The sequence below is a fragment of the Microtus oregoni genome, unplaced genomic scaffold, assembly GCF_018167655.1.
Source record: "Microtus oregoni isolate MIOR12 unplaced genomic scaffold, Mior012 000000F_ref0000247, whole genome shotgun sequence".
NCBI lineage: Eukaryota > Metazoa > Chordata > Mammalia > Rodentia > Cricetidae > Microtus > Microtus oregoni.
Genome location: NW_024543059.1, coordinates 12,944,093 through 12,958,781, shown reverse-complemented (window position 1 = coordinate 12,958,781; position 14,689 = coordinate 12,944,093). Strand labels below are relative to the sequence as shown.

General features: G+C 47.1%; 1 protein-coding gene across 2 annotated transcripts in view; it reads left to right on the top strand.

Moving 5' to 3' along the window:
* Window positions 1-10,400, top strand: part of Sh3gl3 (SH3 domain containing GRB2 like 3, endophilin A3) — a 100,496-nt gene extending 90,096 nt beyond the window's left edge. For both annotated transcript variants that reach the window (XM_041657196.1, XM_041657204.1), the window contains one exon: window positions 7,388-10,400. In XM_041657196.1, the coding sequence (XP_041513130.1) occupies window positions 7,388-7,593 (206 nt within the window). In that variant the 3' untranslated portion in view covers window positions 7,594-10,400. The remainder of the gene's footprint in view (window positions 1-7,387) is intronic.
* Window positions 10,401-14,689: the final 4,289 nt, after the last annotated feature.

Below are 14,689 nucleotides of genomic sequence, written 5' to 3'. Positions count from 1 at the left end.
GGCACAACAGTTTGGGGCATTTACTAAGAGACCAAGAGCCCTTTTCAGGTCAGTAGCTTCCTGGAGACCCCATGCCTTGTCCTTCAGGACTCAGGCTGACAGTGGGCACTGTGAATTGTTCTCCACTCCCCTGACTCCCAGAAAGTGGGTGTGTGAGAAGGGATCCAGTGTCCCTTCATTCATGTGCTTGGAGGAAGTGCTGCCTGGGTCTTGGAATCCCTGGAATGAAGGCCAGCGGAGGAGAGAGGAGCTCCTTTGGTGATCTGGAAGATAGTCAAGATGAAATGTGATGGACGATGGACGAGCTTCTGCTTTTCCAGCTTGTGAAGAGAGCATCCCCTGCTCATCGCCCCCTCAGCCTTCATCTCCCTCAAAGCCAAGCGTGGAAACAGCATTTGAGAGCAGCTCCCCAGCCTGAGGAAGGGGCATGAGAAGAGGGAGGAGGGAGAGGGAGAGCAAATCAGGCACTCTGCTCTGACAACGGTGTCTGTGTTGACATCTAGCCAGTGGATGCTGTTGCAGATGGCAGGCTCCAGCCACAGGAAGGGAGCACAGAAGCCCTTTATAGGGAAGAACATCCCTCGAGGGTGGGTAGGATTCAGGCACAGGGTGTGTCTTCAGCGTTCCCAGGCCTCAGAGCTCCCTGGGACGTGTTGGGCTGAGGATCTCAGCTGAAAGGTAGGGATTGGCTCAGATAAGGAGAGGAGTTGAGACCTCCTGAAACACGGAACAAGTTATACCTTCCCACTGCTGCTCAGAGATGGAGTGGTCCTCAAGCTGACCCTGCCCATAGGCGGGGTCAGAACTCAGCACTGCCTTCCCTGCCCTTACACTGAAGGGAAGTAGATAGTCATTGGATTCAATCCACTGTCTCTGAGGCCGAGGTGCCGCTGTTGCCACACATATGGTAAATGCTAACACCAGAGAGGTTTGCAGCTGGGTAAGATGAGGCATTATGAGATTGGACGGCTACTGCATGAAAAAAAATGTCAGCAAGTATGTATGCCAGTGACACATTCGGGTAGGAACTGTGCAAACAGGGATGAGGCTGAAGGGAGTGCCCTGGGAAGGATTTTCCTGAGGTTAAGATGGGACCCTCTATTGTTAGAAAATGGACCACATCATGATAGCCAACAGGGAAGTGAAGAATAGGTTTCCATCTCTATTGTGTGTGGCTGACAGAAAACACATTCTCTCTCTCTCTCTCTCTCTCTCTCTCTCTCTCTCTCTCTCTCTCTGTGGTTTAGGGCAGATCTTGAATGGTAAATATTTAAAAGGGATCCCCTCTTTTCTCTGTTCACAAAGACAAACTGTATTTCCTACCTCTCCTCTCATGTTACGTTAAAACCAGGTCTCAGAAGCAAGAGAAAATAAACACAGCCTCCCGAGGGTGGGCGGAGGGGGCTGTGGCCTTCCCCAGTGGACTCCATGGGTCCTGGTGTCTGCTCCCTGAACTAGGACACACACCCTTGTGCTAGCCAGTAACAAACTCGTGTGCATGTCTTATCCACGGTTCTGGTTACCAACAGCTACATGCAAAAGCCGGGGTGAAGGGGGGCTCAGGGCTCTGAGACCACGGGGACAGAGATGGGATGCTGGCCGGGCGAGCTGTTTGCCTGCCTGGAGTTTTGTGTCTGGCAGTGGGAAGCCAAGCATTTAGGAGATAGGTATCCCAAACACTGAGGAAGCAGAGATTGTTTTGGATGACTGAAAGTTCCAGCTTCCGTGATGTGGATCTTGTGTCCTGGAAGGCCCAGCCACTTTCTCTCAGGTGGGCAGAAATTTTATTTCTCTAGCTGGCCTTGGTGTGAGTCTCCGTTTAGACCAGCGGCGGAAACAGCCTGATCTTTTTCCCATTCCACTCTTTGCCAAAAATGGAAAGAGGAAAAAAAAAGAGAAAGATTAATCTTTTTTTCCATTTCTCTTAATGGAAAAAGATGTAATCTTGCCATTCAAGGTAATTCAGTGTCTTCCAGTGAAGAGCACCAATGGCCCGGTTATTACTCACAGATTCAGGAAATAACTGTCATTGGCTCAGAGATGAACCTCTTCTTGGAGCTGGTGGTTTTCCTTAGCTGTGTCCTCGTCCCCTGTCCTTCCCAGGCTGTTGATGAGCGAGGGCCGCCTGCTGACGGCTCTTACTCCAGTCCCACCTCTGAGAAGCCAGGTTTGTGTGTGCCGAGCATCTGTGATGTCCTGCAGGTGACCTGTGGAGCCCCAGTCATGCCTCACTCCTGCCGGTGCTCGGGTGATCTGTCTGCATTTAGTGGGGAGCAGGTGGTGGTTACCTCAAGCCCCTCTTTGGTTTCATTCCACCATATTTTCCCTGGCTCAGAGCACTTTGGGAGCCTGCCTTGCCCCGCAGTTCCAGTGGGAAGTCGGGCTGACGTAATCCTCTGGGTGTAATAGAGGGAGTGATTCCACGCTGTGGGCCACTGTCTTCTCTTCCAGGTCCTCCCCCTCTAGGAAAGTGCTTCTATCTCTTTCCTAAGTGACAAGAAGCAATGCCTCCATCTCCACGAATTGAATAAAATCTCTGGGCTCCGAGGTCTTGTAGCCCTGGTTCTTCGGAACCAGTCTGCCTGTTTCTTACATCTTACAAAATGTCCCTGGCCTCCTGCACAGAAGCCTGAATGCCTTGACCCTCGCAGTGTTTCACAACTTAGAAGCTGACATGGACCGCTTGGTTCACTCCCAGGCTTTCTGCTCCCTCTGTCATAGGGAGGCTTACTTGGTAGAGCGCCCCGGGTAACCACGATGCCCCAGAATGAAAAACGTTGTCAGGAGCATTTCAGAATGTTGTACTGCCACAAGGGTAAGCCTGAGTTGATTGTTGTTCATGGACAAGTTTGTCTACATCCAAGGAGTGTGCTTGGTAGCAAGGCAGTGCAGAAAGGGCGCAAAGGGACTCCTTCATGGGGTCTTCCTCGCGGTCTCATGAGATGTTCCTTGTCTATCCACTGGCGCGGTGATATGCGTGCCGGTCACTGCCTCTCTGGGAATATCAAAGTGGGCAACATGCTGTGGCCTTTGCCTGTATGAATGAAGTGAGAAGTGAGTCATATGTCTGTTTCCTGATAAGTTCAGTGTGTGTGTGTGTGTGTGTGTGTGTGTGCGCGCGCGCGCGTGTGAGAGAGAACATGCACATGTATGCGCTTACATGTTGGCTTGGACAACTGTCTCCTACTCAGAATGTGTTTTGGTCATTGCAGGTGGCTGATACATAAGTGGAAGGGAGAGCTAGCTAGTGAGCCCCACAGTGAGTGTGAGAACCGCACATGTCTCAGCAGCATCACAGATTGTGTGGAAGGTGACCTAGAGTGAGGTGGACCATGGTGTGGGGTCTGGAACCTTGGTGTTTCTGTCTGGCCTGATATCTGCCCCGTGACCTCTCCCAAAAGGGAAGGTTGGTGCAGGACTCGCTGTTTGCCTCCTGCCTGGACAGTGTTTGAGGAGGTGGCTTTTAGAGCTCATGGAGTCTGTTCCACCTGCTCCTCCTCAGTCAGGTCTGCTAGTGGCAGGGCCGTGGAAAGAACCTTATGTGCCACCCTGAAGCAGTTGTTCCTCAGAAATGTGGACCTTGACATCCCCTGTTGGAAACTTGGTTCCCTGGTGCTTTGCCATCACTGAATGTTATTCTGTAAAGCTTAGGACAGTGAAGCCAAGCCCCAGTGTTTACATTAGTCTCCCTGGCTGCCATCAGGGTAACAAAAGGGATTTACTGACTGGCTGGGCTCAGGTCTCTCCAGGAAGGAGTCATCCAAGTCCATGAGCATCCAGAAGGTCCAGGATGTCTCTGTGGATAGACCCGGATTCCAAGAGGCTGTCAGCCTACAGGTCGCCCAAAGGGTGGGGGCTGCCTCTCAGCAGAAGGAGAGGCCTCATCACCTCTGCTTCTTCTTCCCCCAGCAGCTGAAGCTCCATCCACTTCCAGACACGCAGGGAAGGCTGTGGTGCTCGTGGTTCTCAGTTCCCTCCCCCAGGCTGGCAGGATCTGGAAATTTGAAAAAGAATAGCCTACATTGCAAGACCTGCTTAAACAGGTCCGGGAGCCATCCTTGGCCAACCACAGGAGTACCCGGATCATCCACTGTCATTCTTTCTCCTGGCTTTTCCTCTTGTTGGCTTTATGTGAACCCCATATGTGAGGACGGAGTACAGTCTCTTACAGAGTCTCAACTCTCTGCACAGTCTCAAGGTTACGGCTCTATTGCTGTGAAGAGACACCGCGACCCACGGCAACTTGTCAAAGGAAACATTTGGGGCTTGTTTACAATGTCAGAGAGTTGGTCCATGACCACCATGGTGGGGAACGTGGTGGCAGGCCAGCAGGCATGGCTCTGGGACACTGCTGAGAGACTGCATCCTGATCTGCAGGCAGTTAGCAGAGAGACAGACTAGGTCTGGCAGGCACTTCTGTGACCTCAAAGCCACCCACAGTGACACTCCTCCTGCAGCAAGGTCACACCTCCTGATCCTTCCTAAACAGTCCACCAGCTGGGAACCAGACATTCAACTGTGTGAGCCCCATTCAGACCACCACTGGCCTAACAACAACGGGAAAAGGAAACGAACATGGAAACCATAAAATTGAACAGCAGAGGGGAAGCTTATCAGAGATTTCAGCCGGGATATTGGAATTGGTTTTGCTCTGGGAGCCTGCACTTCCTTCTGGAATGATCTCTGCTGGCTCTGGGTTTAGGAAGGAGCCTTGGGGAACCTTTCATAGAGGAGGTGCTGTTGGTGGCAGAGAGAGTCTCCCGATCTCTTTTTGGATGGCTGATTTCCAACTAATGCTTATAGCCTTCCTTTGTGTGCATAGTCTGGACTGGGGTTAAGCTTCCTCCCATCCCATCCCTAGAGACAGCCTTGTCTCACCAGTGGTCCATGCTCCTGCCTTTCTCTCAACCACTGCATCATCTTACTTGGCCAAGGCCCTACAGCGCTTGCCTGTCATTACAGTTTCAGCTCCTCACAGGGGACTGTGGGAAACTCTGAGGTTCTGCAGTGACTCCCGAGAGCTGGAGTGGGAAGACATGTCTAACTTTAGACATGCTAAGTCCATTATCTTAAACTCGCCTGGAAAATGCCCTAGATTCACCAACTTATAGGCTCAGGGAATTTGTGGAAAATCTTTAGAATATCTAGGAAACAAAGGAGAAATATTCACCTCCAAAAAGTAAAATCAATGGTGTTTCCAAAGCCTGCTGAAGTCATTTCACCTTTAAGTATGGGCATAGAAACCTTAAAATAGTAGCAAGTGTGATCCTGCCACAGAGTCAAAATGTGCTACTTGCATTACTGTGGCCTTTTCAAATGGCCAGTCATTTAAAAAAAATCTCTTAAAATTAATTTTATTACTACTCAGAGGAAAAAAACACCAAGTGTAATCCAGTCAAAATGGAAATTATACAGTGGTATTAACGTTTACCTGAATGATTATAAGACTAGCCAGGAAATTCTATGATGGAATAGTGGCCAGGAGCTTGCTGTACTAATCATTAACATTGACTCAAAGAGAGAGAGGGTACAGTGACCAAATGGATCAACTGAACTAAACTGAAAATCTCAAAATAGACCCCAGGCTCATGATAAGTGAACGACAAAGCCAGGTGTGCTGGTATACACCTGCAAATCCCAACACTTGGGAAGTGGAGGCAGGAGGATCCCTTTGAGTTCAAGGTCAGCCTGGGCTATGTAGGAAGACTCTCAACAATAAGATATAAAAGCAGTGTTTCAAATCAGTAAAGAGAAAGGATCATTAAAAAATTTATAACTGCATCGGCATTATTAAAACATAATAAATTTTTCCTCTTTTTGCTAAAATCTAAATGGATCTAAAACAAAAGTTGTAACATGAAAAGATTTAATTGAAATTCTCGAATAAAATTCTGCTCAAAGGGGGCGGAGAGATGACTCAGCACTTACGAGCATTGACTGTTCTTCCCGAGGAACTGGGTTCAATTCCCAGCACCCACATGGCAGCTCAAGACTGTTACTCTAGGGGTTTTCTGACACCCTCACACAGACACACATGCAGGCAAACCACCGATGCTCATAAAATTCAAAGATTATTTATAAAATTCTGTTCGCTAACCATACATGACTGCGGAGGATAAACTATGAATGAAAGGCCTCATTTATCCTCCTTTGAAATTATATATTCTAAAGCAAAATAGAAAACCTACCACTTGCCCAGTTGCCAGCACAGACGGCAAAAATAAAACATATAGTCAGATGAGAAGCTGGGAATAAATTTGTACCAGACTTGGCAGATAGGAGGCCAGTGTTTGGAGTATATGAGGGCTTCTAATTTGTTAAAATAAAGGTAGAATATTAAGTCGATGGCAAATGTCCAGCATGTTGGCAACTTCATGTTCATGATGATCAAATCCTATTCAAAGAGTGCAGACATCCGTGTGTGATTATGTCAAGAGATGTACCTGCCACTTTCTTCAGAGTTATCTCTCAAAGCCGAGAAAGACTAAAAGAGACAGGAAGCAGGAAGAGGGTGGGAGGTAAGAGTGAAGGACAGGAACAGGGAAGAGGAACGGCGAGAAAAGACAAAAGACGGAAAGAGGCAAGGCAAGGAGGCGAGGGAGAGGAGAGAAGGTAGGAAGGGAGAGAGGGCCGCAAACGTCCAATTACAGAGTCGTTAAGATCAGGTGTGCTCTGAAGGGACCGGCCATGATGGATGCCAACAATAAAGGGAAATTAGTACAGGTGGCAGCTGGCCAGTAGCCGTATGGGGCCAGGTTCGCAGCATTACGTACAAGAGTGTTATTTAATGGAAGCAAATGCATGGAAATATATTGACAAGTATATATTCATACACACCCTTGGTATTCATGGGCTGCACGCTGGCTTTCTCTGAGTCAGTGAGTTCGAGTTGACCTGACCCAAATCTGCATACACATCTTCTCGTTTCCAGTGACCGTGTTTTAGATTTCTGGCCACATCAGCTGACTCTGTGGATGTTAGTGTCCCTGCTCTGACTGCTCTCTTCTTGTCCCCGTGTTACCACCTCAGAATTCCTAGACTCGTGTCACACACCGCCTCAACTTTGCCCCTTAGCTTTCCCGAGTCCCATCCTGTCAGCACAAGGAGAGTCTGAGCATTCCGGAGACAGGACTGGGGCCTGGTGCTTAGCTTTTCCCCTTGGGCTCCGGGCCAAGCAGAGTGGAGGTGGGCTGGACTCGTATCTGCTCCCTCAGAGGACTGGGAAGACACTGGGGACAGAGGCTTGCCCGAGGCAGCTGGAGAGCTGAGAGCAACAGAAGCCAGCACTGGGGTGGGCAGGGCGCGAGCACAGGTTCCTCCCCCAGTTCTTGTTTCCGGGTGATTGTCGTGTTAACCTGTACTTTTTGTCTCCGTGTCACGTGGACAGGTACTCACATTCCCGCGGACCAACCCTGCTGTCGCGGTCTCTATGACTTTGAGCCAGAAAACCAAGGAGAATTAGGATTTAAAGAAGGGGACGTCATTACACTAACCAATCAGATAGATGAAAACTGGTACGAAGGAATGCTGCGTGGGGAATCTGGCTTCTTCCCCATAAATTATGTGGAAGTCATTGTGCCTTTACCTCGGTAAATGTGTCCGTTGGACCTGATTTCATAACTGAAATGAATTTGCACCAGTGTTCCCTCGGTGTGATGTTCTGTGACACCCTCCCTCTCTGACCCACTTACTCACTTTTGTATGTGTGTTTTCTTTATAATGTATTTTGTATCAATTTAATTTGTTTAATAGATTTCTTTGTCCTAACTCATAAAGATAGTTTTCTTCTTGTTCTAAAAAGTCATTGGTTAAATGTATTTGCTTCCTGTTGCTAAGAAAAGTGAATTGCGCCCGTTACAGATGCGTGAACGAATGGCCTGTCTGGTCCTTAGCTGCAATGGAGCGCACCCTTTGCGGCTAAGAAAGCTAACGAGTTTGTTTCTTGAGGTTTTGATGGCATCCCGTCTTTTCCTGTTTTAAGCTTACCTGTGAACAGCCCAATAAACATGACACAGTGTTCATAAAAGACTATGGCTATTTTTTATGTTAAATTGCTTTTTAAGCGTGGACTTCAGCACAGCTTCCTCCTGTGCCCCTTGGCTGACCCGCGGTCCCACACGGAGTCCTTAGACGATGGTTGTAGATCAGTGTCAGCAAATGGGGGTGTGGCTCTTTATCTGCCAGCGATTTAAACGTGGTTCGTCCTTTCCTCAGCCCAAGACTGGAAAACCTCCTCACCTAGTGTTAAGATTATAAAACAGCCCACATCAGCCTTGTCTGCCGTCACACGTGGGCAGGGATGTTTTCAAGCTGTCCCATTGTGGATGCTGAGGCAGGAGTATGGTCTCTTGTGCAGAGTGTCCGATAACTTAGGTTTATGGAACAGCCTTGGCCTTACCCTGAGTATGACTTCATCACGTGCTGTGGCTCAGCGGAGTCCACAACAACCCTGCCGCACAAAGAAGAGGCAGCCATTGCTCCCCTTTGCAGAGTGGTTACCCAGGGTCAAACAACCAAATCGTGGCAGAAGCAGAACTTGAACTCTTGACTGTGTAGTGGATGCTGGCACCCGAGTGTCTGTCAGTCACTGGGACCTGCCCTGTTGATCCCTGGCATTTGTAACCAAAGCCCAGAGGCCAGATTGGTCCCCCCTCCCACCGAGAAGGTGACCTAAGTTGTGTTTCCTAGTGTCCTGAGCTCCCTTTCTTAACAGGTTTGTGTACGTATGTGTGGGGGGGGTGGGCAGGGGGTGTATACATATGCACACACATTCCTTGTACATTCAGTGTCTACCGGAAGTGGTAGTTCTGAACATTCACGGGATATTTATGCCAAATGCTGCTCAAAGCAGCTTCTGCGAAATGGGCACACACCATGCTATGCTGTCCGCTTGGCGTCCTTCTTCAGATGCTAGGATTGCATCACAGAAACGCCAGGTCACTTTTCTAGCCACACAGTCAAGTGTCGGAGCTGAAATTTTAATTCACAGTCGTTTCCCATGCCCATGGTCTTCACACTTCCAGAATGTCTCTCATGATATCTTTTCTCCCTGTAAAGTCACAAATAAGCCTGTTTTTCTACCTGGCTTTTATTCATGGTTTGCTTTATTAGAAATTTACCATGAGAGACCCAGCAGCCCTCCCCATGCTTATAATTTACTGGAATAGCTTGTTTAGAGGAAATAAACAGTAATTGGACTTTGTTGAAAGCTACAGATTAATTTCTAATAATAACTGAAAAAATTCAGCAATTTATATCAGATCACTTTAAAGCAATTAAAAATAGGACTTGGTTAATGGCCAGACAGCTGCTGAGGAGGGGGCAGTGACTATGCCTGTGTCCCATTGTGTCTTCCACGGGCTTTTGGCTTCAGCTCTTTGGCAGGGTCCCCTCTCTACATGATGTTTGTGGAGAGGGCTGGCAGGTAACATCTGGGCCTGGCACAGGCTTGACACCAATTGCTTCGGGCCAGCTGTCAGAGCCTTTCCTTGTGAGCTCCTGTCTCAAGGCTCTCACAGCTTTCTGGACTGTGCTCCTTCCTGGTTTGTTCCTAATGCTAAAGACTGTGAGCAAAAGCAAGCTGAGGAGGGAAGGGGTTATTTTATCTCACAGACTATCTAGTTCATCATGGTGGGATCAGGGCAGGAACCTGGGGCAGGAGCTGTAGCAGAGACCTAAAGGAAGGCTGCTTACTGACTTGCTCAATCTGTTCTATTATAGAAACCCAGGACCATCAGCCCAGGGGTGGCATTGCCTACAGGCTAATCTCTTGTGGGCATTTTCTCAACTGAGGCTCCCTCTCTCCCGATGACCCTAGCTTGTGTCAGCTTGACAAAGTAAGGAGCACACAGCCCGGCTTGCACTGAGTTTTCTGTTCTCATTGTTAAGAAAGTCATGTGAATTTTCTTCTATTGGAAAAAGCATCCATGACCTTTCAGAGGGCTAAACAAGTTTGAACATTAAATAGAATTATTTTTCTAATTATAAAAGGCAATGCAGATATATTATAGGACAATTCAGGCTGTCGTTAAAGTTATAAAGGAAAATACCTTTGAGTGCACAACCCCAGAAGAATTATTGTTGTGGTGATTTTTTACTGTGTTCTTCCCAGATTGCCCTTGTACATTTCTGGATTCACATGTGTACATGAACAGAAGTGTGTATTGTGTTTTCAACTTTGTATGTTACTTGCAGACCTAAGTCCTTGAACTAGCTATGTAATATTTTATTGTGTGGGGGCATAAATTCTAACTAGGTTTCTGCTCTTACACATTTCCGGTTTTCTGGCCAATTTTAAACTTATTTTACGTGGAAATGGGTTAAAAGGACAAGCAAACTGAACTTGGATTTGTGTTGATTTGGTGTATTCATTAATTATTAAATTATTAAAGTACCTCTATTTCCTGAAGGTTGTATGATTGTGCTGTTGGTCGCCTTTCCATACTGCTTTCTATAACATCACATCAGTTTACATTGCCACTTAGAGTGTCGTGGCACCCCCTTTTCCAGCCCCTCGTCACCTGTTATCACTTGGCTCTGATAACGTGAGGTGACAGTCATTTCCCCTTACTGCCGGGGATATGCCCCCACCACACACACATGAGAGAGAGAGAGAGAGAGAGAGACATACAGGACATAGAGACAGAGATACATGTGCACAGAGCAAGAGACAGAAATACAGACACACACACACCACACACACACACACACACACACACACAGATTCTGCCTATGTGGTTGTACACAGACTTAGTGCCCTTCCATCTTAACTAAGCATCTTCCATGTACTGTGGCTCTCACGTCTGTCATCTGTGGTGGGATGGTGAAGTAATTTTGTCTTCACAGCTTTATAGATTCTACCACAGATTTTTATCAGCCTTGGCACATGATTAATTTACCTATTAAGAAGCTCCTAATTTTTGCGTAATTGAGGATGTGTTAGGAAGGGCATTGCAGTACAGTAAACACTGCTTAAACAAAAGTGCTGCTGTGCCAGAGCAGGAGATTGACAGCAGACACCTTGCTAAGTGAGCAAATAGTGGATACGGTGTGGACGGACACACTAGACATCGTGTCAGTCCGTGTCCTGGGCACAACGGAGCAAGACAGAGGAAGATTTAAACACATCGCTCAGAGTGGTCTGTAAGTTATAACAAGGAATTGCTCATTTCTGGATTTTCCATTTAGTATTTTCAGACTGCAGTGACCCACCAGAAACCGTGGAGAGCGAAACCAAAGCTAAACAAACTACGGCACCCCACCGTGGGTTTGTTTTCTTCCTGATTGCTGATACTGAGCACCTTTCTTTGTTGACCATTATTTGGGCTCCTTGCTCTTTTCAAAATTAGGTTATTTTATTTTGTTTTTTACCATTGCCTTGTATAAATTCCATTTATGATTTATTAACTCCTTGCCAGAAATACGACTTGCAGATATCTTATTGGAATCTAAAGGTTGACTGGAGAAGATTTTCATTTTACGCTGATCTGTATGTAGAGGATGATTTATGGTAGCTTGTAGCTTTGCTGGATGCATTTCTTAAATCGATAGCAAGAAAAAGCAAAGGAACAAATAGCAGGTAGCAGACAGAAGCATCAGATAGCAAAATATCATAAAACCAGGAGCCTATGGCTCCGCAGTAGTGTTGGTTGGAGCTGTGTGATTGAGCAAAGACTGCACCGTCAGATCAGAAGCTTCCAAGCATCCAGTGGATGTTGGCTGGAGAAGTTGACACAGCCAGCCTGAGTTTCCAACTGAGCTTTTTCTCCATGGATGAGTTTCTGGGTTCTCATTCCCACTGTAGACATGTTTACACCTTGAGATAAACAACGATCACTCCTGGAAATGGCTGTTCTCAAGGGCACAGGGTTCCTAACAGTCTTAGGTGCTCACCAACACCAGCCATAAAGGAACACACAAAGGACCAAACGAGTCCCTCTGAATGTGGTTGACGGTTGTATGGCTGGGGCAGACTGAGGGGCCACTGACAGTGGGACCAGGATTTATCTCTACTGCATGTACTGGCTTTTTGAGAACCTCTTCTCTCTGGATGGATATCTTGCTCAGCTTAGATATAGTAGGGAGGGCCTTGGACCTTCCCCAAAGCAATGTGCCACACCCTCTCTGAGGATTGGGTGCAGGTGGGGTGGGAGGGTATGTGGAGGGACTGGGAAGAGGGGAGGGAGTGGGACTTGATTGGTATGTATAAGGAAAAAAGATAGTTTGTCTTCTTTTTTAAAAAACTTTTAAAAGGCAAGATGTCTTTTCAATGGGCTGTCTTTTACACCCACGATCTTGGAATGGGTGGGGGCTCCATGAATCCTGACATCATCTCTTCCACGGTTCCCACATGAAGCGTGTGTGTAGATGTGACTGCTGGAACCTTCTATCTTGCTGTATTACTGCCATCACCCCTTTCTTTCCCCACGATCTCACCAGAGTAATTGTTCACTGAATCTCTTTACACCCCAAGCCTCATAAACAGCTTCCAATTGCCTGGCTGCCTTTATCTTTTCTAGCCCCCCAAATTCTTTTTTCCTCTATGTAGCTCCATACAATTTTTAGTTATGCATTTAATTTTTGAAGTTTTAGTAAGAAATTCTTATCCAGTCTCTGCTCAAGAGGGAGCATGCACCATCAGTTTGATAAAGCATCGATTGAACACCGGAGAACATCTGTAGCTGACAGATGCCGAGTCCCCGATGACTCTTGCATCCTGGGAGTTCGTGTGTGTATATGGCAGAGGTAATGCCATGTCCACCTCATTGCCCTGATGGACCTCCTTCCTGGATCCTCCCAGATGGTAGCAATTCACAGCTTTTTACACTTGGGCAAAGCCAGGATGCTTACTCTGGGCAAGGATATAGGGTGAAATGGGTGTGTGTCCCTTCCTGGTGGTAGTGATGAAAGACTCCCGAGGCTTCCCCCGTCTCCGTCCACACTTGCACAGTTAATTCAGCTGCCGGCTGTTGACCGGCAGATCCACAAAATCAAAGGTTCCTGGTTCTCTGAATCACCCCGATAAAGTTAGCTTCTACTGGGGAACTACTCAGTATATGCCAGGTTTGCCATGGACAAGGAATAACTTTAGCGGTTCGACATTGGAGTGCTTAGTGTTGCTATGTAAAGCTGGTCTATTCTGACGTGTATGTCTGGACCAGAGTGGAAACGGAGTTGGCCAGAGTTATGCTTGTAGACATAGGTGGGGAACTAAGACACACAAGTCACGTGATGGGGTTTCAAATTTTGCCCTGAAGGCAATGAGCTCTTACTATCTGGCAGAGTAATGGCGTGATAAGATTGGCTCTCAGATGTCATTACTGTGGTTATATTCCTAGTCATTTAGGCTAGAGCTCACAATGGTCTGGCTTAGCATAGCTGATAGGATATAAAGTGGTATTTTATTTATGTTTTAATAAATAAAGCTTGCCTGAAGATCAGAAGGTAAAACTAAGCTACCAGAGGAAACAAAGGCAGATGGATCTCTGTGAGTTCAAGGTCACCCTGGGCTATACAAGATCAATGCAGAAACAGATCCAAGTGGTGGAGACTCACATCTTTAGCCCCAGTACTAGGGAGTCACACGCATTTAATCCCAGCACTAAAGGGGAATTTACGACAGGAAGAGAAAGAGGCTCAGGGCTCGGTCCGTAGTCGCCCACCCTCGGTTGAGGAAAGACTTTTCCAGTGGGTTGGCTGTTTTGTTTTTCTGATCTTCAGCTTGAGCCCCAATATCTGTCTCTGGGTTTTTATTATTCGCACTACAGGGTTAGAAGAAGATAGATTTGGGATGGGGAGAGGTAGAGTTGGTAAGATGTGCTAATGGTTTAAAGCCAGCTTACTGAACTCTGGGTTCTACTGCCCTATGGTGGTCATGTAATTGAATGAAGAAAGTTTGGCAACAGTTTCCTGACTTTGAAACAGCTCGGTGTGAATTAAAAGTCAGCAGCATAACGAACAGAGGTGTTTATCTTGGTGCCCACGCAGGCTGCGCTACACAGGTCCACCGAAGCCTTGGATCTGAATACACAGTGTGCATTTCCTACTGCAGGTTCCGGCACTGTGCACTTGCGAACACCGCCTGAAGCACCTTGGCTCAGATTGGAGCCTGCTTTGGTGTGAATTGCAGTGTTTCTACCGTGTGTACAAAGACTTCTGCTGTCCTAGAAACACAGTGGTTTAATTGCAGAAAGCAAACACTTCTAATGTCTTCCAATTGTCGTTCCTCAGCATGTAAATATCAAACAAATAGGTCTCTATGCTGTATTGTTGTATTCTGTTACAGTGCTTGATTCTCCTCGTCCTCCTCTTCTTCTCCTCCTTCCTCTTCCTCTTCTTCTTTTTTTTATTTTTATTTTATTTTTTTGCATTTTCTTTTTTTTAAGTTTATTTATTAAAGATTTCTGTCTCTTCCCCGCCACCGCCTCCCATTTCCCTCCCCCTCCCCCAATTAAGTCCCCCCCCCTCCTCAGCCCGAAAAGCAATCAGGGTTCCCTGACCTGTGGGAAGTCCAAGGAACCCCCACCTCCATCCAGGTCTAGTAAGTTGAGCATCCAAACTGCCTAGGCTCCCACAAAGCCAGTGCGTGCAGTAGGATCAGAAACCCATTGCTATTTTTCTTGTTCTTGACAGTTTCTCTGCGAAACAGTCTTGCCTATCCTAGAACTCACTCTGTAGACCAGGCTGACCT